General features: G+C 47.7%; 1 protein-coding gene across 1 annotated transcript in view; it reads left to right on the forward strand.

The window, feature by feature from the left end:
• Positions 1-22,346, forward strand: part of LOC144799333 (phytanoyl-CoA dioxygenase domain-containing protein 1-like) — a 32,101-nt gene that overhangs the window by 6,687 nt on the left and 3,068 nt on the right. Inside the window, exon 4 of the mRNA XM_078670581.1 lies at positions 3,280-3,384. Within this exon, the coding sequence (XP_078526707.1) occupies positions 3,280-3,384 (105 nt within the window). The remainder of the gene's footprint in view (positions 1-3,279; positions 3,385-22,346) is intronic.

A 22,346-nucleotide genomic window follows, 5' to 3' on the forward strand; every position in this document is an offset into this window, starting at 1 on the left:
GTTGCTGGAGCGAGTGTGATTGCAGCGGCCGGAGGGACCCAGAGCATGCCGGTCACCCGCCGAGGCATCCTAACCCGCTCTGGACGCGCCCCCGACTTTCGCTGCTGCGAGTTGTTTCCCAAAGATGAATGGAGGGCCCCCTCCACCCCCCCTTTTTGATTGCTGCCCTGCGGAATAAGAACATGCAAAGCCGCTCTTTCTCCCCCCTGATGTTGCTCGAGTGACTCGCTTGCAGCTATCTGTCCCTTACACTCCTGGGGATCGGAACAAGTTGTTATACGCTGCTTTGGCATTGCCTGTGGGCATTGGGGGGCATGGATCAGATCAGCGGTGGGGGAGTGGAGGTGGCTGCCTCATCGTGTGCGACCGGGGAGACGCTCGGACGACACCTAAGATGGCGGCTTGATGTGAGCCCCGGCGGCACTTCTGAAATGGACCCCGCTTGGAATCATCATCCCGGGGAGCAGCACCCATCCGTAGGGATTGCGACGCACACCTCAACCAGAGCGCGCGGATCGGATGCCCCCCCCCCTGTGTATTGGTAACGTACAGTATGGATTGGGTTTATAAGGTGATCAGACCCTGGCACGCGTGGAAATGTGAGAGAGCCTGCTCCCGGCGCTTTTTCATGTGACTTTGGTTTGGTGACTCTCTCTGCGCATTTCTGGTAAGGCCTGAATGGATGTCTCTACACGACCCTGCCTGTTTTGGATAAGTGGGAATATGTGCGTGGGATTTTTTGGTCGTTTCGAAGTGACTTGTCGCAATGGTGCCTGACCCACGGATTCAAGGGGAGGTCGGACATTCCATCGGAAGTAATGCTGTGGAGTTTCAACTGTTGCACCCTCCCTTTTTCCGATGGCTGATGTCGTCATGTAACGTAGCCAAATGACCTGCTGACAATTTCTGAACCTGGACCTAATTTTGCTGCTCGGGGACTGGTTGTGGGTTGTGAATAGCCTTGGAGTGTGTTGAGTCCTCGTGTGGTACACTGTTTATTGCTCCCCTGGACATATTGTCTTTAGTACTGTTGCCACTCTGATTGATTGCCTTTACATCCGTATTGACTGTGCCGCGCCTTAGATTATGGCTGGGTGGGTCTGGATCCCAAGATGGTGGTCGTTCTCTTTGCTTTTTGACGGGGAGGGGCCTTCGAAGAGGGTGGGTGACTGGGTGGATTGATGTGGTAATCGCTGTTCTATCTTGGTCGGTGTCCTGGAAATTTTGCATTAGCGCCGCTATAATTGCAAGCTGAGCACTGGGGGGGGGGACCTAGACTGGAGACCCCTCGTTATATTCTTTTCCTTTCCACTTTCTCTCTCTTCTATATTTCGGGTTCTTCACGGGGCGACAGGCACACTGCTAAGGGGGAGGCCGTAGCCGTAGGCAGGGGTGCGGGGATTGGGGAAGGGTATTCTTGTTTTTCACCTTTTCTGTTTCTAGGGCCTCTTTTTTCTCCTTTGTTTCTCTCGGCTGTCCTTTACTTTCTTCTTCTTTTTCTGGGACTCGAGTAATAGGTTGTTCTATGTATGTTCTATAGGCTCGACTTACGAGGGTGGATGTCTTTCTGAAGCTTTACGTTATAGCGGGCTCATACTGTACTGGTGGGTGAATTGTTTGCTTATTGTTTATCCTGATTACTGCGCGTTAGCGCCAACGTCCTGCCTACGCCTATCCTGCTTGTTAATATCCTGTTTCTGTTAACCATCTGCTCTACTACTGCTCGATTGTGTGACACCAGATCCTTTTCTTTTTATAATTATAAAAGAAACCTCTTTAATCCTGGTATTATCCTGTTACAAGCACTGTCCTGTGTTGCATTGGGGCGTTTTGGGTGCGTATTGTTGCGTTCCTATGACATGATTGATTGCTTTATACACTTCTTACGTAATGGCCGGCCGTCAGGGTTGTAGGCCCACGACTGTAACTGCTTTTAATACCAATAAAGGTTTTAAAAAAAAAAAAAAACTCTGTGTACTCTGTACTGACAGCTCCCCCGGGTGCACCCACACTGTGTACTCAGAGCTTCCCTGGGCATGCACCAGCACTGTGTACTCGCAGCTTACCCTAGAGGTGCACCCACACGGTGTACTCACAGCTCCTCGTTTGAGTGCACCAGCACTGTGTACTCACAGCTCCTCGTTTGAGTGCACCAGCACTGTGTACTCACAGCTCCACGTTTGGGTGCTCCAGCACTGTGTACTCAGAGCTTCCTTTGAGGGTAGGCCAGCACTGTGTACTCACAGCTTACCCTAGAGGTGCACCCACACGGTGTACTCAAAGCTCCCCTCGGGGGTGCCCCAACCTCTGTACTCACAGCTTCCTTTGATGGTGTGTCAGCTCTGTGTACTCTGTACTCACAGCTCCCCGGGGTGCACCAACACTGTGTACTCACAGCTCCCCCTGGGCATGCACCCGCACTGTGTACTCACAACTCCCCCTAGGCATGCACCCGCACTGTGTACTCACAGCTCCCCCGGAGGTGCACCACCACTGTGTACTCACAGCTCCCCCTCGGGTGCACCAGCACTGTGTACTCACAGCTCCCCTTGGGGGTGCACCAACACTGTGTACTCACAGCTCCCCCGAGGTGCACCAGCGCTGTGCACTCACAGCTTTCCTTAGGGTGCACCCACACTGTGTACTCACGGTTCCCCTTGGGCATGCACCCGCACTGTGTACTCACAGCTCCCCTTGGGGGTACACCAACACTGTGTACTCACAGCTCCCCCTGGGGGTGCACCAACACTGTGTACTCACAGCTCCCCTTGGGGGTGCACCAACACTGTGTACTCACAGCTCCCCCTGGGGGTGCACCAGAACTGTGTACTTACAGCTCCCCCTGGGGTGCACCAGCACTGTGTACTCACTGCTCTCCCATTGGGGGTGCACCAGCGCTGTGCACTCACTTTCCTTGGGGTGCCTCAGGACTATGTACTCGGTTTCCCCTTGAGGTGCACCTCAGGGCGCTGCCTCTCTTTTCTCTGTCCCATATCCAGTGCTTAATTTGTGCCTGTGTTTTCCGGTGCTTTTCTGTAAACAAAGGCACATATGTCTGAGAAACCACCACATGGTGGCAGTGTGTGTGTATTTTTAACTAACTTTCATTAGCAGAGAACTAAATGATTTAATATAGCTTTAAAAAAATGACAAAACTTAAAGGTAAAAAAGTAACGCGGGCAGTGCCAGCTGCAGTGGACCAGTGAGTAACACATTGGGCCCTGGCACTTACATTTTTGGCAGATAAGCACGGCTCATATCCTACATTTCTCTCCTAAGATCCACGACGGGCTGACAGTCCACGCCAGTGAACCGAACACGTCCCACAGACGCAGATGTGGCTTCGTTATTCGCTACGTCCCCACCACAGCCTACCCCGTGGAGGTGAGTACAATCCTCTCCTTCAGACTGTCTGAGTATGGTTGTGTGTCAGTGGGTTTATTAGACGACAAGAGTGACAGTGTGGACTGTTTGTGTGTTTGCATCCATGCACGTGTTTGTGTGCGCGCATTTCTACTCGAAACTGTGTGTGTTTGGGGATTTAGATAGTTTTGATTGTTAGTTATGTAAGAGAGGCAGGTTTGAAGGTTCAATAGTTTGGGGATTTAGATAGTTTTGGTTGTTAGTTATATAAGAGAGGCAGGTTTGAAGGTCAGTTGTGGGATTTAAATAGTTTTGGTTGTTAGTTATATAAGAGAGGCAGGTTTGAAGGTTCAATAGTTTGGGGTGTTAGATAGTTTTGGTTGTTAGTTATATAAGAGAGACAGGTCTGAAGGTTCAATAGTTTGGGGATTTAGAATCGTTTTATATATATATATATATATCAAAACAAAACCCTTTCAGGCATATATATATATATACACTTATATTACCTACTGGCGATAGCCAGTAGGTATATATAGTTAGGACCTAGCTACCATAGGAAATCTGCAACATTCTATTGGGAATAACTTTGGCGCCGGTTGAGGAACTTGCGTGTAATTTTCCAAAATTTAGGCCAGCTCCGCTCCGCTTCTTCCCAGGAAGTTTTGGGGGGGATTCGTCATGCGGGGGCCGAGAAAAAAGAGGGGTCCCAAAACGTGTTTTCCCCATGTTAATTTCCATAGGACGAATAGACAAGGCTACAGCCCGAACTGCTGAATGGAATTACACCAAACTTTGCAAAATTGTAGGGGCTGGTATGCAGAAGTGCCTTTTCTATATTTGGTGAAAATTGCTCCAGTGGTTTTTATGAAAATTAACTTTAAAAAAATGTATATATCTGGGCGGAGCCTAACCACACATCTCATCGTGATCTAATGAGCAACTAGAGTGCTAACATTCAGAATTTATGACACATCTGAATGCCTTCTTGATGGAACCAAAGTAAACAAGCATTGAAAATGCAGTAGATCTCGCCCTCGTTTAAGTTAAAGCAATTCTGTTTGTAATGAGGTGGCTTTTTAGCTTTGCTTTTATTAGTGTTTTTAAAACTTTCATGTAAATAACATGCATATGTATGCATATATGTATGCATGCATTTATATTTGTATTTATATAGATATGCAGATTATATATGTTTATATATGTATGTATATATACACACATACATATATATAAATGCATATGCATATATATGCATATATATATATATGTATATGTGTGCATGTAGAGAGAGGTAGAGAGGTAGAGGTGTAGAGGTAGAGAGGTAGAGGTAGGGAGGTAGAGGTAGAGAGGTAGAGACTAGTAGAGAGAGAAGTAGAGAGAGGTAGAGAGGTAGAGAGTAGAGAGTGAGTAATAGAGAGTAGAGAGTGAGTAGTAGAGAGTAGTAGAGAGCAGTAGAGAGAGTAGCAGAGAGTGAGTAGTAGAGAGTAGTTGAGTGAATAGTAGAGTGAGTAGTAGAGAGTAGTAGAGAGTGAGTAGTAGAGAGTGAGTAGTAGAGAGTAAGTAGTAGAGTGAGTAGTAGAGAGCAGTAGAGAGTGAGTAATAGAGAGTAGTAAAGAGTGAGTAGTAGAGAGTAGTAGAGAGTGAGTAGTAGAGAGTGAGTAGTAGAGAGCAGTACAGAGTGAGAAGCAGAGAGAGATAATAGTAGAGAGTAGTAGAGAGTGAGTAGTAGAGTAGTAGAGAGTAGTAGAGAGTGAGTAGTAGAGAGTAGTCGAGAGTGAGTAGTAGAGTGAGTAGTAGAGAGTAGTAGAGAGTGAGTAGTAGAGAGTAGTAGAGAGAGTAGTAGAGAGTGAGTAGTAGAGAGTGAGAAGTAGAGAGTGAGTAGTAGAGAGTAGTTGAGAGTGAGTAGTAAAGAGTGAGTAGTAGAGAGTAGAGAGTAGTAGAGAGTGAGTAGTTGAGAGTAGTAGATAGTGAGTAGCAGGGAGTGAGTAGTAGAGAGAGAGTAGTAGAGAGTAGTAGAGTAGTAGAGAATGAGTAGTAGAGAGTAGTGGAGTAGTAGAGAGTAAGTAGTAGAGAGTAGTGGAGAATATTCCAAAGTTTGGCACAGCACCACTTGCGCAATAAGTCCAATCAAATCATATCACTTAGAGTCCTTATTGAAGCGCTGAATCTTGGTGTATATTGAAATGCTTTTATTTTCCTTAAGTTTATGTACCACAGCCAGCCGACGCGTTTCGTTCTGTACAACAGAACTTCTTCAGGGCGTTCTTATTTCCTTCAAGTTATGTCGGTATCCTGTTGTCATATAACAAGATATTTCTTCCAAATGTTAGACGAGACGTAAGTACATTCTTATACAAAGTGACTAGGTATCAATTTTACCCACTCAATTCGGGCAGACTTGAGTAATTTATAGCATCCTCAAAGTCAGTCTTTCAAAAATTCCAAAGTATAGGACATGATAATCGAAATCCAAATGTTTCTCAAGAAAAGCCATTTTCAATAGCTAGGAATATCGGTGTTTGGGCAGATATGACCCAGAGACCCCCAGTATGCAAGGGGAATTAGTCCCCCCTCTGCAAACGCGCCAGTGTCCTGTGTTGCAGAGAGGTGTAAAAAGGGACATAGCCTCATTACACCTCTGTGCAATGCAGCCCCCTGGCGCATACTGGAGGTTCCAGGTGGGCTAGTTGGCCCCCAGGGACCCCCAGTATGCAAGGGGAATTAGTTCCCCCTCTTCAAACATGCACGGGGGCTACGTTGCAGAGAGGTGTAAAAAAGGTTGTGGCCTCATTACACCTCTCTGCAATGCAGCCCCCTGGCGCATACTGGAGGCTCCTGGTGGGCTAGTTGGCCCCCAGGGACCCCCAGTATGCATGGGGAATTAGTTCCCCCTCTGCAAACGCGCAAGGGGGCTGCGTTGCAGAGAGGTGTAACAAGGGGCATAGCCTCATTACACCTCTGCAATGCAGCCCCCTGGCGCATACTGGAGGTTCCAGGTGGGCTAGTTGGCCCCCAGGGGCCCCCAGTATGCAAGGGGAATTAGTTCCCCCTCTTCAAACATGCACGGGGGCTGCATTGCAGAGAGGTGTAAAAGGGGCGTGGCTTCATTACACCTCTCTGCAATGCAGTCCCCTGGCGCATATTGGAGATTCCTGGTGGGCTTTCAGGTCTTATATAGTTAGGAATTAGCATTAAAAAAACCTTTGAAATTCACTGAAAAAAACATAGGTTTCAGGCCTTATATAGTTAGGAATTAGCATTTAAAAAACCTTGCAAATTCACTGAAAAAACCATAGGTTTCAGGCCTTATATAGTTAGGAATTAGCATTTAAAAACCTTGCCTGAAAAAACCATAGGTTTCAGGCCTTATATAGTTAGGAATTAGCATTTAAAAAGCCTTTGAAATTCACTGAAAAAAACATAGGTTTCAGGCCTTATATAGTTAGGAATTAGCATTTAAAAAAAGTTAAAATTCACTCAAAAAACTATAAGTTTTAGGGGTGTTATAGTTAGCTGGACATTTCACTCATACAAAACCATTGAAATTGCTCCTATATAGTTAGTTGCACTAACTATATTTCGCGCACCCGCAATCCACTGCTGATGATGTCACATATTACATCATTCATGACATGGTCAGTGACATCACTGATGACATCACTGATGACATCTCAAATGACATCACTGATGACATCTCATTTGACATTACTGATCACATCACTGATGACATCATTCATGTGATGATACGATGAACCTCTTCAGACTCTAATATAACCTTAGATACACTCAGTGTAAACAGACACTCACAGACTGTCACTCATCCATGGAGTTACTCACACACCTAGTCAGTCTTGCAAAGAATCAATCACACCTCCATTTCCTCAACTATATAGTTATACACACCTTACTTATTGGAACATATAATAACACATATTTACTCTGTTATACAATCCCTGATACAAGTTCACAATAATCCATACAGCCACTCACACATTCACTGGCTCTTATGCACAGTTATTTATATATGTCAACTATCACATGTACTGTGTTTTACATATGTACTTACTTTGACATGTAGCACTGAGATATCCATTCACTCACCAATACACTCATGCACACAGTCAACCGCCCATACAGCTGTTTCCACATGCACTTTTGAACCCATACATCTAGTGAATCAACTGCTCACACATCTATGCACAGAGTCATACACCTCCCAGACACCCACACACACACTCAGTCTCCCATACAAATACTTGGGCAACTAATCAATAACCCATATAGTTAGTCATATAGCTAATGATCAACACATGCATCAGATTACAAAACAACAGACACAATGATGCACAATTTAAAACAGTTTAGTCACTAACCCATGCACTCAGTGAGACACATTTAATCAGTCACTTATACAGTCAGTCATGCACCTACTAAATCCTTCATCCAGACACTTATACATCCACTCATTCTTCAATATGTAAGACATATTTTAACTTTACAGAAACATACAGTCACTGGATGTTGTCATCAGTGATGTCATCAGTGATGTCATTTGAGATGTCATCAGTGATGTCATCAGTGATGTCACTGACCATGTCATGAATGATGTAATATGTGACATCATCAGCAGTGGATTGCGGGTGCGCGATATATAGTTAGTGCAACTAACTATATATGGAATTTCAATGGTTTTGTGTGAGTAAAATAAGGTTTTGTAAATGCTAATTCCTAACTATATATGGTCTATAACCTATGGTTTTTTCAGTGAATTTTCAAGGTTTTGTAAATGCTAATTCCTAACTATATATGGTCTATAACCTATGGTTTTTTCAGTGAATTTCATAGGTTTTTTAATAGCAAATCTTTATAGTTTTAAAAAATAATACATTTTAAATCGAATTTTATATTGTATAATTATGTCATTTTTTTTTTTTATTCTTTTTGGTGCGCTCCCGGGGCGCGGACCGGTGAACGCACGGGTAAGCGCAATCTTGCGGCGCGCCCCGGGGCGCGTACTGATGAGCGTCCCGATAGCGCTATTGCCGCGAATGAAAACAACATCGTGACGTATTGCGTAGCCGCCACGCCTTGCGTCATAAGACACGTATCGCGTAGCCGCGAGATGCGTCTTACGACGCACCGCGTAAGCGCACCCGGAAGCGCATACGATCGCGCAACATAAACGCCCTGATGCGCTTACGAAACACGCCCCGGGACGCGCCCCAGGGCGCGTAGCGTAAGCGCGTCAAACCATGTGACTTTAAAATAACACTTTTCATTGGTTCAGAACTTTTTTTTCTCCAAATTGTGTGAAACCCACCCATTTCTCTCACTATTGCTTTGTACTTGGAGAGAGCAAGAGCTGTTCTGTGTACTTTGTTCATCTCCTACTTTTCTGATCTACAGCAATGGCTGCAAGAAAGTCATCCAGCAGTGATTCAGACGGATTTTTAGATGAGGACCCTCCTCAGCAGAAGAAAAAAACCCATTTCATCTGGAAATTTTATGACATCCCTGAAGGACAAAAAAAAGTCATCGCTCCAAAAGTAACCTGCAAAATATGTGGTAGTAGTTTATCCAGAGGCAATCCTCTGAAAAAATATAGTTTTGGAAATGCTAATTTAATCAGGCATGTGAAAAGAAGACACCCTAACAACTTTGCCAGGGAGAGTGTCAGAGAGCTGGCACGGAATTTACCCACAGATGGCGGCAGCACCTCCACTGGTGGAGCAACACCTTCGGGACCACCCCGTGGAAGAATGGTCCCTAACATTCAGCCGGTGTTTGCAGGCATCAAATTTCTGTGCACGGAGTGTGACGAACTGCTCTGCTATGGGGAGCAGAGTGTTGAACTCATTGCCATAAAGAAACAGCAACACCGCTGCCCTGCCAGTCCCTAAATTTTCACATTTTTTTGCTCCTGTTGAGCAGTTTTGGAATCCCTGTTTTTGTTTTTCCCCTGACAAAAATCCCAAAAAAATATAAAATCGTTTTAAAAAGTCTAAAAAAATATAAAACAACAAAAACAAAAAAAAAGTTCTTTTCAGAACTACCTCCAATGTATAAAAAAAATGCTTTTTTTTTTTTTTAAAAGTGTCATTTTTTATCTCCATGGTACGCTCCCCGGTGCGCGTACCTGGCGCTCCCCCTGCGAAAATCGAATTTTTTTTAATTTTTTTTTTTTACCCGCGGGACCCTTTTATGGCCCCCACATCAAAACTAGGGGGTCAGGGGGGTGTACCCTGCCCCCTTTTGCTCATTTCCCCCTTTGATTTTTGCCACCTCTTGTGTCTCAATCCTACCGAGACACAAGATGGCGGCCGCTGCGGACTGTTTCGAATGTTTACAGACACCCGAGAACCAATCAGCTTGCCGTGCACAAGTCGCGTGGCGCGCCTGGAGCGCTCCCCGGTACGCGCACCGGGGCGCGGCTCTAGATATATATCTTTTTTTAAACCTAATTTACTCAAAATTCACAGGAGCATATATCTTGAGACCTAGCAAAGGCACATCGGGCAAACAATATCTACAATTTTGCCAAGTTTCGTGGAAATCCATTCAGCCGTTCGGGCTAAAAGTGAGGCCAACCGCCCTATGGAAATTAACATGGGAAAAACACGTTTTGGGACCCCCCTTTTTTCTCAGCCCCCCCTTGACAAACCCCCCCCAAATTTTCAGTTGCTGCTCAGAAACAAAATGTTCCATTTTCCTGAAAATTTCAGCCAATTCCGTCCACAAACGCCAAAGTTATTAGACATAGAATTTTCAAAAATCCCATAGAGAAAAAATCCTAACTATATATACCTACTGGCGACCGCCAGTAGGTAATATATACACATATATATATATGAAACAAATTCTCGCCACACGCCAACACGTTTGCAACCCGTTTGCAACCCGTCTCCGGTTGAGAAAATGACGATGAGCAAACACCCGTTCTGGTGCCAGATATTTTGTGCTTTTATTCTTGCATTCAAACGCCCAGCTTGTCCGCCATTTATATATATATTTTCCATAAGATAAGCGTTGCCTGTATCTTTGGCGCTGTTTGACGAATCTTCACAAGACTTTCCAACGAAGGGTCATATTGAGTCTTGCTGTGCATGGAAAGTTTCAGGGAGATCGGTCAAGTAGGGGCTGAGCAAGAAGTGGGTCAACAAAAGTGCCTTTTCCATGCTAATTCCCCTGAACTCTTTAGACAGGGCTGCAGCCCGAACTGCTAATATTTGGTGTAAATCCATTCAGTAGTTGTTGAGAAATTTAAGGAAACCATATTTAGATATCTCCGATTGTTGGCTAATTCACGAATAATAACGAGCTTGTGCAGAGAACGGCATAACTGATTGGGGCTGCCAACACTTCAACCAGGAAGTGTTAACAGCCATCTTGGGACTCTGCCTCTGTCAAGTCCCCCCCAAAAAAGTAAAAAAAAGAAAAAGAAAAGGGGGCTGGGTAGGGATACCCTGACCTCCAAGCCTTGGTCTTGGGGTCCCAGAGGGACCCTGCAGGGTAAAAAAGCATTTTTTTTAAATGTGTTGTGAATTTATAGCAAATAATGAGAAAAAAAAGTGGGGGCTCCAGTGCTTGTTCATACAGCAGGAAGCCAGGAGCCAGCCGGAATGCGGGGGCCTTGAGGTTCCCCTCGCGATCCCCATTGTGCACACTGTGTGCCCAGGGCACCCAGGTGACATGGCCAAGCCCAGGGGGATGGGGAACTTGTGCCAGAAATTGGTCTGGGGAAAGGGTCATGCAGCCCACCTTCCCCATTTGTTTATGGCTGGGGAATGGGGTCCGCGGGGCCTAAATTGGCCCAGGGAGGGGGGCCATGCAGACCCCCGCCCCCATTAAAAATGTATATATTTATGCATGGGCCCTGGGGATGGGGATGCCGAATTTGTTCTGGGGAGGGGGCCACGTGGCCTCCATCCCCATTCAGTTAAGGCTGGGCCTTGGAGGATGGGGTCCCCTACGGCTAAAATCGGCCCGGGAGGGGGGCTGAGTGGCAGAGTATTTGTATGGGTGTGTGACTGTGTGTGTGAATGGTTGTATGGTTGTGTAAGTGGATGTGTGAGTGGGTTTATGAGTGGTTGTGTAGGGTTGTCAGTGGGGGTGTGAGTGTTTGTGTGAGTGGGTGTTCTAAGTGTTATATGGGTGTGTGAGTGGTTGTATGGGTGTAACTGGGTGTGTGAATGGTTGTGTGGGTGTGTGAGTGGTTGTATGGGTGTGTAAGTAGATGTGTGCGTGGGTGTGTGAGTGGTTGTGTACGAGTGTCAGTGGGTATGTGAGTGTTTGTGTGAGTGGGTGTGCGAAGTGTTGTATGGGTTTGTGAGTGGTTGTATGGGTGTAACTGGGTGTGTGAATGGTTGTGTGGGTGTGTGACTGGGTGTGTGAATAGTTCTATGGATAATGTCATCAGTGATGTAATATGTGAGGTCATAAGCAGTGCATTGCGGGGGCGTAACTTATAGTTAGCTCTCGTAACTGACTGCTGAATTTCACTGGTTTTGTACGAGTGAAAACTGAGCGCAATTGTAATGTCCTACCTTTGTTTTTTTAGTGAATTTCTAAGGTTTTTGAAAATGTTATATCTTATGTCTCTTTAATTTCAGTTTTTTTATTGTGAATTTCGAAGCTATTGTTTTTAAATTATTTTCCTGATGGAAACTGTATTGTTTGAGAGTGGGTGACTGTATAGGTCAGTGAGTGGGTGTGTGAGTGGCTGTATGGGTCTGTGAGGTGAGTGGGTATGTGAGTAGCTGTAGGGGTCTGAGTGGGTAGCTATATGGGTCGGGTTGTGGGTGGGTGTGACTGTTTGGGTCTGTGAGTGGGTGTGTGTCTGTATTGGGTGTATGAGTAGTTTGAGGGTGTTTGCATGTCTTTGATTTGGTGAGTGACTGTGTGGGTGTATGAGTGGGTGTGTGAGTAGTTTTGAAGGTCTGTGAGTAACTATATGGGTCAGGTACGGGCTGTATGAATGTGGCTGTGTGGTCTGTGAGTGGGTGGGTGTGTCAGTATGAGTGAGTAGTGTTGAGGGTGTGTGAATGGATATGCGAGTAGGTGAGTGGGTGTGTGAGTGGTTGTATGGGTCTGTGAATGTGTGTCAGTAGCTCTGTGGGTGTGTCAGTAGCTCTGTGAGTGACTGGGCCAGAACTGAACCTCACCTGCCCCTTTATCCAACAAGAGTCCACAGTTTTGCACAAAATATGTACCCAACTGGAGTAATTTCAATTGGTTAATTCGTAAGTGCTAACTCGCTGGGTATATGTATAGTGTATATTCTACACTACATCTGCCTAATAGATAGGCTGTCTGGAATTCGGTTAAAACCGACTCTCAACGACAGTACACCTCCGGATGAAAATCAGGTGACCCGGTTTAAACCGAGTGTCACTGATTTTCATAGCTGACGTGGGGGGAGAGGAGCTGTTGTGGTCTGCCGTTTGTTTAATTGCGGCCGGCCGCACCAGAGTACTTCACGGTCTTTAAAAAGACCATTCACTTAATGAGGCTTTGTTGTTCTGTTGCCCCTTCTCAGAGTCCCTGGGGGCTCTGTTGGGCCTCAGAGTGTGTGCAGGCCGCCTCCACAGAGAGAACGCGGTCGGGCGCCCCTCCCCTCGCTGCCCCATATTCTCTTCCATTAATACGAAAGAGAAATGAAGTCCTGTCCTGTGAAGTTGGCCGAACACCCCGAGGGAGTCGAGACTCCCCTCCGCAGGAGCCGGCGCCTGGGCGGCCGAGGCCCGCAGGGTGTCACTGTGGACGCCAACACCAGCTCTGTGGCAGAGAAAGCAGCACTCGGGGATGTGGGAGATGGAGAGCAGAGCGTGGGAAATCGGAGCGAGGGCACTCTGGCGTCTGTGGAGGAAGAGGTGGAAACCCAGCGAGCACAAGAAAGCTGCAAGCAAAAGGAAACCCAAAGTCCTGAAAAAGCCTGTGGCAGAGGCGGAGCCAAGCATGGGCTGACTGCTGTGACTTGGAAGGAGACATTCACCCTTTCTCTGCCCACACTTCCTGTGATTCAGAGCTACACACTGCTCCTAGCATAAACAGGTCCACCTATCTGGTGTGTGATGCTTCTGATGCCTTCCTGTGCACATGGGCACCCTGATTGATGTCCTTCATGAGTAGGATTAACCCTCTTATAGAGGTGCGAAAAAGGGCCAGTATTAACTGGTGATATGCATAAATATTTGTGTATTAAACGCTCTTCCATTAATAAAAATCTCACCTGTGCACACCATATGTGTACTTCATGTGGACACCTCTAATTGCTGCTCTCCACCTCCAATCTTTAGAATCAGTGGCTTTCAAGCGGTTTTACCATCCAAGTATTGCTCAATGTGAAACGGGTGCAGCTTTAGACATCACTAGCTCTCCCACAGTCCAATCTACCCATTCTCTGACTGTTTATCGGCAGGTCTGTGGCAATCATCTTATCAGATACTCCAATTGTTGAGAAGAAAGCAGGGGTGGCTGTTGAACTTTAGAAGTGGTGGGCATAGCCTCAGAGTGTGTGCAGGCGAGAGGAACAGCCGCCTCCACAGAGAGAACACGGGCGCCCCTCCCCTCGCTGCCCCATATTCTCTTCCATTAATAACAAGCATTGGAAATGCAATAGGTCTCGCAATAGAAAAGTTTGAGTTTTTGGTGTGGTAAATTTAAATATTATTTGCATTTTTTTTAGGTTGTGCAAATTATAAAAGTTTTTTTTTGTTATTATAAATGCCAATAGTTATAAAATTATCAAATGTGACATCTATAGCATTAGTAAAGGTACATGTTTAGTTTTCCCCTGTCTTACATGTATTGATCTGACAAATCACAATGTTTAAAAAATTAATAGCTTTGTTATTTACAATGCCAATAGTTTTATCTTTCGCAATTGTGACACCTATTGTAACACAATATGCGTTGTAGCACTGAGTGGTATTTGGAGTGTATGTTGCATTGAGTGCAGTGTAATTATGTGGCATGTAATTATGTGGCACTCAGTGGGATTTGGAGTGTATGTTGCATTGAGTGCAGTGTAATTATGTGGCGTGCAATTATATGGCACTGAGTGGTATTTGGAGTGTATGTTGCATTGAGTGCAGTGTAATTATGTGGATTCTAATTATGTGGCACTGAGTGAGATTTGGAGTGTATGTTGCATTGAGTGCTGTGTAATTATGTGGGGTGTAATTATGTGGCACTGAGTGGCATTATGAGGAGTGTATGTTGTATTCAGTAGAGTTTAATTGTGTGGCTTGTAATTGTGGCACTGAGTGGTATTTTGTGGAGTGTGTTGCATTCAGTCATGTGTAATTATGTGGTGTGTAATTATGTGGCACTGAGTGGTATTTGGAGTGTATGTTGCATTGAGTGCAGTGTAATTATGTGGCGTGTAATTATGTGGCACTGAGTGGTATTTGGAGCGTATGTTGCATTGAGTGCAGTGTAATAATGTGGCGTGGAACTATGTGGAACTGAGTGGTATTTGGAGTGTATGTTGCATTGAGTAGAGTGTAATTATGTTGCGTGTAATTATGTGGCACTGAGTGGTATTATGAGGAGTGTATGTTGTATTCAGTAGAGTTTAATTGTGTGGCGTGTAATTATGTGGCACTGAGTGGTATTGTTTGGAGTGTATGTTGCATTGTAATTATGTAGCATATAAGTATGTGGCACTGAGTGGTATTGTTTGGAGTGTATGTTGCATTGTAATTATGTAGCATATAAGTATGTGGCACTGAGTGGTATTGTGTGGAGTGTGTGTTGCATTCAGTAGAGTGTAATTATGTGGTGTGTAATTATGTGGCACTCAGTGGTATTTGGAGCGTATGTTGCGTTGAGCCCAGTGTAATTATGTACAATATAATTATGTGGCACTGAGTGGTATTGTGTGGAGTGTATGTTGTGTTCAGTAGAGTGTAATTGTGTGGTGTGGGTTCATTGACATTAAGTAAGGCAATGGCTGAAGAAGGCAGAAACACTGCCCCTCTCGATATATATTGTGGGGTGATTAGAATGTGAGTGACACTTCAAACAAGAGAGAGAGAGGGAAGGGAGAGATAGGGGAGTGCAAGAGAGAGAGGGAAGGGGAGAGAGAGCAGAGTTCAAGAAAGAGAGGGAAGGAGAGAGAGAGGGGGTGCAAGAGAGAAAGGGAAGGCAGAGAGAGGGGGTGCAAGAGAGATAGGGGGATAGAGGGGGGTGCAAGAGAGAGGGGAGTGCAAGGGGGATAGGGAGAGAGAGGGGGTGCAAGAGAGAGGGAGAGAGAGGGGAGTGCAAGAGGGAGAGAGAGAGGGGAGTGCAAGAGAGAGGGGAGAGAGAGGGGAGTACAAGAGAGAGGGCGGAGAGGGGAGTGCAAGAAAGAGGGAAGAGGGAGAGAGAGGTGAGTGAAAGAGAAAGAGGGAAGGGGGAGAGAGGGGAAGGGAGAGAGAGAGGGAAGGGAGAGAGAGAAGGGAGTGCAAGAGAGAGAGGGAAGGGAGAGAGAGAGAGAGGGGAGTGCAAGAGAGAGAGAGGGAAGGGGGAGGGAAGGGGGAGTGCAAGAGAGAGGGGGAAGGAGAGAGAGAGGGGAGTGCAAGAGAGAGGGAAGGGGGAGAGAGAGGGGAGTGCAAGAGAGAGGGGGAGAGAGGAGTGCAAGAGGGATAGGGTAGTGGGAGAGAAAGAAGATGAGGAGAGCGCTGGAAGAGGGAGAGAAAGAGGGAGTGTGAAGAGGGGAGAGAGAGCAGAGGAGGGAGAGGGTGGGAAGAGAGCAGAGAGGGAGGGAAGGCGAGAGAGGGGTGGTAGAAAGAGTGGGAGATAGAGGGAAGAGAGGGAAGTGGGAGGGAGAAGAGGGTGGGTGGAACAGAGAGAAAGAGGGAAGAAGACAAGAGCGTGGGCGAGAGACAGAGGGAAGATGGAGAAAGGGAGGGAGGGGGGATGGAGGGAGAGATGAGGGAGTTATTGAGTGAGTGTGTGTGTGTTTTTAGTTAAGTTATGCTGAGTGTTTTCCCGGCACTTTCTGCACACTGTAGTAAGATTAACTCGAAGCCTTCAGGAGGAACAGGAGAAATGAAACAGAGGCTCAGAGACAAGGGAAAAGAACAGATATGGGACTGAGGAAGAAAGTGCAACCTTTAGGGATGGAGTGGTTTGTCTCCAAAAAAGGTATGATCTTGTCTGAAGCCTGGGTGTTGCTGAGAGTTTTGTTCTACGCATGTGTTTGCCTAGATCTCACATAAAGTGTTTTATGTCTGTTAATTAGTCCTTCTCATTAATACACCACTTAAAACGTTTTAGTGAAAAATAAATTATCATCTTATGAATCAGTTGTTTCCTAATAGGCAGATACCCCATTAACATATGTGAAATAAAATACATACAATATTGCACGTGAGGTGATTGCATATGGAGGAAGGAACTACACGTACCCACAGATGTCAGTGAGAAAAGTTCACTCGTGTGTGCATTAAATGTGGGCAGATCTATATTACAAGGATAGAAATCTGACCACTGTGCTATGGTTTTACTACGAAATATTTTTCGAGGGGGCGGTGTGGCGAGCAGTGAATTGCAGGGGGCAAGCGTGATTAAGGACAGCTGGAAGCCGTGCCACAATGTAGGGTTTCCTCTGGTTTAATGTTGTACCTGATAAAGTGAGACAGAGAACCCAGCCGCAGAGCCAAGCTAAGCCCACCCCCTCCTCACCCGGGCTGTGCCCACTGGGCGGATATACTTGGACCACGACATCGGTGTTTGTAACAGAGACCGGTCATACACTCGTCACACACCGGCTGCCATTAAAATGCCATTAACCCACCTTGACTAGCACTGATCAGCACGGCACATGCTTCATTTTCCTAGCACAAAATATAGCGCTTCCGCGTCTAGTCAAGGGTGCCTAGCGCTACATAACTGTAATTTCAATGCAGTTCAATACAGCGCCTAGGCGGATGCCATCTTATTTCAGGAAGATTTGGAAATAGATGGTATTTCCAGGAAACCTGTTGTAAGCATATCGATGTCAACTATATCATGAGGCAAAGAGATGGTCACGAGATGTCCTCGGGTTCCGGGAGGCGCGTGCTGACTCCTGCCTGGCGATGTACCCGTGGGAGAAGATACTGCATCGACGCACGATTTAAAATGCTGGAAGAGAGAGGCTTAGATGGAGAGCAACGGAGGCCTGGTGGGTTAAACAGAGAAGGGCAGAGAGAGAAACAAAGAGAGGTAAAAAGGGGAGGTAACAAGAGAGAGAGAGAGAAAACAGGCAAGACATGCAATAAGAATTGGAGAAAAAGAACAAGGGAAGTAAGACACATATAGAGCTCGATTTTAAAAGGCAAGAGTGTTAGATTGAGAGCGAAGAAAGGGTAAAATGGAGAAAGTGAAATATGAGCAAAGAGAAACAAGTACGGGAAATGCAAGCGGCGGGGGGGGGGGGGCGGGGATGCGGATCCCTTTAAAGTAGCTCATGGCCTCGCGGCCGTGAAAGTGAAAGCAAAGCAATTAGGGGGGAGGTGGGAGGGAGGCTGATGGCTTTGATGTGTGAGCGCACGCTGATAAGCTTGTGGGAGGGAGGCTGGGCTGCCTTTGATTTGGTAATGCGAGGCAGGCAGGCAGGCGGCTGGTGGCATTGTAGGGCTCAAAATGAGAAGCAGGAGGAACAAGCAATAGCGACTTTGTAGACATAACATCATTTTACTTAATATACCTACATTTCTGTTCCACTAAAGAAAAAGTGTATACTTTTCAGATCACATTTAATTTTGTGGCTATATTTATTTTATATATTCGCCCAGTCTACGGTATGAAATCAGGTGACGTGTGTGCTTCTTGTCCATTACAGCACTCTAATTTCATGTGTTCCCTAAATACCATGCGGGGCAAAAAATTAAGCGATCTAAAATAAAAGACAAGAAGGAGATGCATTCTGTTTCTACTTCGTTCGGATAAGTGCGTCAGCAAAACCTATTGCGTTGTTTCATATAATTACATTATGTGATATTGACATGCCAGGGCGCAGATAAGGAAAGTGAGGCGGTCGGAAAGACAGGGTTAGAAAGACAGAAGGAAGTAACGGAGAGAGGCATCGAGAGACAGAGTTGGAGGAGTGAGAGACAGGGATAGAAAGACAGAAGGAAGTAACAGAGAGAGGCATCGAGAGACAGAGTCTGAGAAGCGAGAGACAGAAATAGAAAGACAGAAGGAAGTAACAGAGAGACATTGAGACTCGAGAGACAGGGTTGGAGGAGCGAGAGAAAGGGATAGAAAGACAGAAGGAAGAAACAGAGAGAGGCACAGAGAGACAGAGTTTGAGGAGCGAGAGACAGAAATAGAAAGACAGAAGGAAGTAAAAGAGAGGCATCGAGACTCGAGAGACAGGGTTGGAGGAGCGAGAGACAGGGATAGAAAGACAGAAGGAAGTAACAGAGAGAGGCACAGAGAAACAGAGTTTGAGGAGCGAGAGACAGAAATAGAAAGACAGAAGGAAGTAACAGAGAACAAGACGGAGGGCATTGCTGTGGGGAGGGGGAGGAGAAATACGACACGGGGCGGAGCAGGGAGAGCGGCGAGTGTGAAGCAGCAGGGGCCTTTGAAGTGAAGCTAAGCTTCACTTCAAAGGAGTGGGAGGAGTGCTGCTGGGGAACAGATGGCGATTTGATGATGTGCACGCGCATTTTAGGTCAATGCGCTTGCACATTGACCTAAAAGCGCACGGGCACAGCATCAAATCGCCAGTCTAGGTAAACCTTGTTTAAGCCCCTATAGTCTCGCTCAATGCGCATGAGCATTGAGAGGCGAGACCTAAAAATCAAGCGAGGGGGGGGGAAATAAAAGACAAAACTTGCAGCCAAACTCACTGATGCCTATGCCCAGCAGGTGAGAGGCTGTGGCATAACCTCCAGAGCTACTGATTTTGGGACATTAGGAAAACGGACTCAAGTCTCCGTGTCGGTAAAAATGTGTCTTAAAGAAAAAAATGAAACGCAGACGGGCACGTGGAGGGATCATAAAAGAAGGAAGAGAGGATGGAGCATTGGGGCTGTATGCTGTGTATGATGGCTGTATGCTGTGTATGATGGCTGTATGCTGTGTATGATGGCTGTATGCTGTGTATGATGGCTTTATGCTCTGTATGATGTCTGTATCTGGCCTGTCAGCCGTGGTGTCTGCGCTTGGTGTCTGTATTTGGTGTGTGAGCGCTGCACTTATGCTCGGGTCAGTATACCCCTTTCACGTCATGGCTTCACCTCTTGTCACGTAGTTGTGGCAAAGCCTTTGTGACGTCACTTCCTCATCTTCTCGTATTTTGGAGAAGAATTGACGTCAGTTCCCATGAGGTCAGATGTACTTTCCCGCCTTTCACTGCTGCTTTTACTGACCTGTTCTTTTCAGGTCTGGCCTAGACCCAGCTTTAGCTCTCGGGACCCCCTCGGACCGGTAACTCCCCGATACTGGCTTCAGTGTAAATAAGGCATGTTTATTTATACAGTCACACCTGAAAGTCCCTTCATTTAGGGGTATCACTGCACGACTCCCGCGTGAACCCCATTGTGGCAGCCCCCTTGGACCACCAGGAAACGTCCGAGCTGCGTCTGCAGTGCCCCTCCTCTGACTCCTCCCCTGTGGATATGCCCAAGATTACACAATGCCAGTCAGCCTGGGGCCATGAGCTGGGATTAATGTGAGAAACCGAAAGCAGCCCCCCGGCTGTGGTGACGTCATGGGAGTGCACCCCCGGCCTGGGGCGGGGGGGAGGGGCGGGGGCTAGCAAGCGCTATATTCAATCAATCAATCAATCAATCACGACATTTTTAGAGCGCACTACTCACCCGTAGGGTCTCAAGGCGCTGGGGGGGGGGGTGCCGTTACTGCTCGAACAGCCAGGTTTTGAGCTTCTTCCTGAAGGCGAGGTGGTCTTGGGTCAGGCGCAGGTCAGTCGGGAGGGAGTTCCAGGTCTTGGCGGCCAGGTGGGAGAAGGACCTTCCTCCTGTTGTCGCTCTTCGGATGCGGGGGACGGCGGCGAGGGCGAGGCTGGTTGATCTGAGGTGGCGCTTGGGAGCGTAGAAGTTGATTCGGTTGTTGAGGTAGCTCGGGCCTTGGTCGTGTAGGGCTTTGTGTGCGTGGGTGAGGAGACGGAATGTGATTCTTTTCTTGACGGGGAGCCAGTGCAGGTCTCTCAGATGTCCGGAGATGTGGCTGTTTCGTGGGAGGTCGAGGATGAGTCTGGCTGAGGCGTTCTGGACCCGCTGGAGTCTCTTCTGGAGCTTGGCGGTGGTTCCGGCGTAGAGAGCGTTGCCATAGTCCAGTCGGCTGGTGACGAGGGCCTGGGTGACGGTCTTCCTGGTCTCGGTGGGGATCCACCAGAAGATCTTCCGTAGCATGCGTAGGATGTTGAAGCATGATGAGGAGACGGCGTTGACTTGTCTGGTCATGGAGAGGGAGGAGTCCAGGATGAAGCCCAGGTTACGTGCGTGGTCAGTCGGTTTGGGTGCGGTGCCCAGGGCGGGGGGCCACCAGGAGTCGTCCCAGGCGGAGGGCGAGGAGCCGAGGATGAGGACCTCCGTCTTGTCCGAGTTCAGTTTCAGGCGGCTGGTCGTCATCCACTCGGCTACGTCTCTCATCCCTTCGTGCAGGTTGGTTCTGGCGGCGGCGGGGTTGTTGGTCAGGGAGAGGATCAGCTGGGTGTCGTCGGCGTAGGAGATTATGCTGAGGTTGTGTTTGCATGCGATGGCCGCGAGGGGGCTCATGTAGACGTTGAAGAGGGTGGGACTCAGCGAGGATCCTTGGGGGACGCCGCAGATGACTTCGGTGGCCTCTGACTTGTACGGTGGTAGGCGGACTCTCTGTGTTCTTCCGTCGAGGAAGGAGGTGATCCATTCCAGTGCCTTCTCCTGGATTCCGATGTTGCCGAGGCGCTGTATTAGGGTGCGGTGGCAGACAGTGTCGAACGCCGCGGAGAGGTCAAGGAGGATGAGGGCCGCTGTTTCTCCGTTGTCCATCAGGGTTCGGATGTCGTCGGTGGCAGCGATGAGGGCGGTCTCGGTGCTGTGGTTGGCTCGGAAGCCAGACTGTGAGGGGTCGAGGGATCCATTCGTCTCGAGGAAGGCGGCCAGCTGTTTGTTGACGGTCTTTTCGATGACTTTGGCCGGGAACGGGAGGAGCGAGATGGGACGGTAATTCTTGAGTTCGGTGGGGTCCGCTGTGGGTTTCTTGAGTAGAGCGCTGAGTTCTGCGTGCTTCCAGCTCTCCGGGAAGGTGGCGGTGTCGAAGGAGGTGTTGATAATGTCCCGCAGGTGGGGTGCGATGACCGCGTCGGCCTTGTTGAAGACGTGGTGAGGGCAGGGGTCGGTTGGAGATCCGGAGTGGATGGAGTTCATTGTGCGGATGGTGTCTTCGGTGCTGATCGGAGTCCAGGCGCGGAGAGTGGTGGTGGGTGGCGTTGCTGTGGTCGTGGCGTGCGTCGGTTGGGTGCTGAAGCTGTTGTGTATGTCCGCGATCTTGTTGTGGAAGAAGGAGGCGAGGGAGTTGCAGAGGTCTTGCGACGGGGTGATGTCGTTGTTTCTGGCGTTGGGGTTGGAGAGCTCTTTTACGATGCTGAAGAGTTCCTTGCAGTTGTGTGCGTTGTTGTCAAGCCGGTCCTTGTATGCATTTTTCTTGGTGGCGCGGATCAGTTGGTGGTGTTTCCGGGTGGCGAGCTTGAGGGTAGCCATGTTGTCCCTTGTTTGTTCCCTTCTCCACACTTTCTCGAGGGCTCGGCAGTTCTTCTTGGAGCTCTTGAGTTCGTCGGTGAACCATGGGGCTTTTCTGCTGCCGGGTCTGCTGGGCGGGGTCCTCAGAGGGGCGAGTTCGTCCGCGCAGTTGCTGATCCACTTCGTGAGGTTGTCGGCGGCCTGGCTGGGGTTCGTTGAGCCGGCGGGAGGGTGCTGGCTCAGGGAGGCGGTGAGCTGGTCGGCTGTGATCTTGTTCCAGCTTCTTCGGGCAACCTGTTGCTGGTGGTGGTGGATCGTCGTTCT

This window comes from Lissotriton helveticus, chromosome 12, assembly GCF_964261635.1.
Source record: "Lissotriton helveticus chromosome 12, aLisHel1.1, whole genome shotgun sequence".
In the NCBI taxonomy this organism is placed as follows: Eukaryota; Metazoa; Chordata; class Amphibia; order Caudata; family Salamandridae; genus Lissotriton; species Lissotriton helveticus.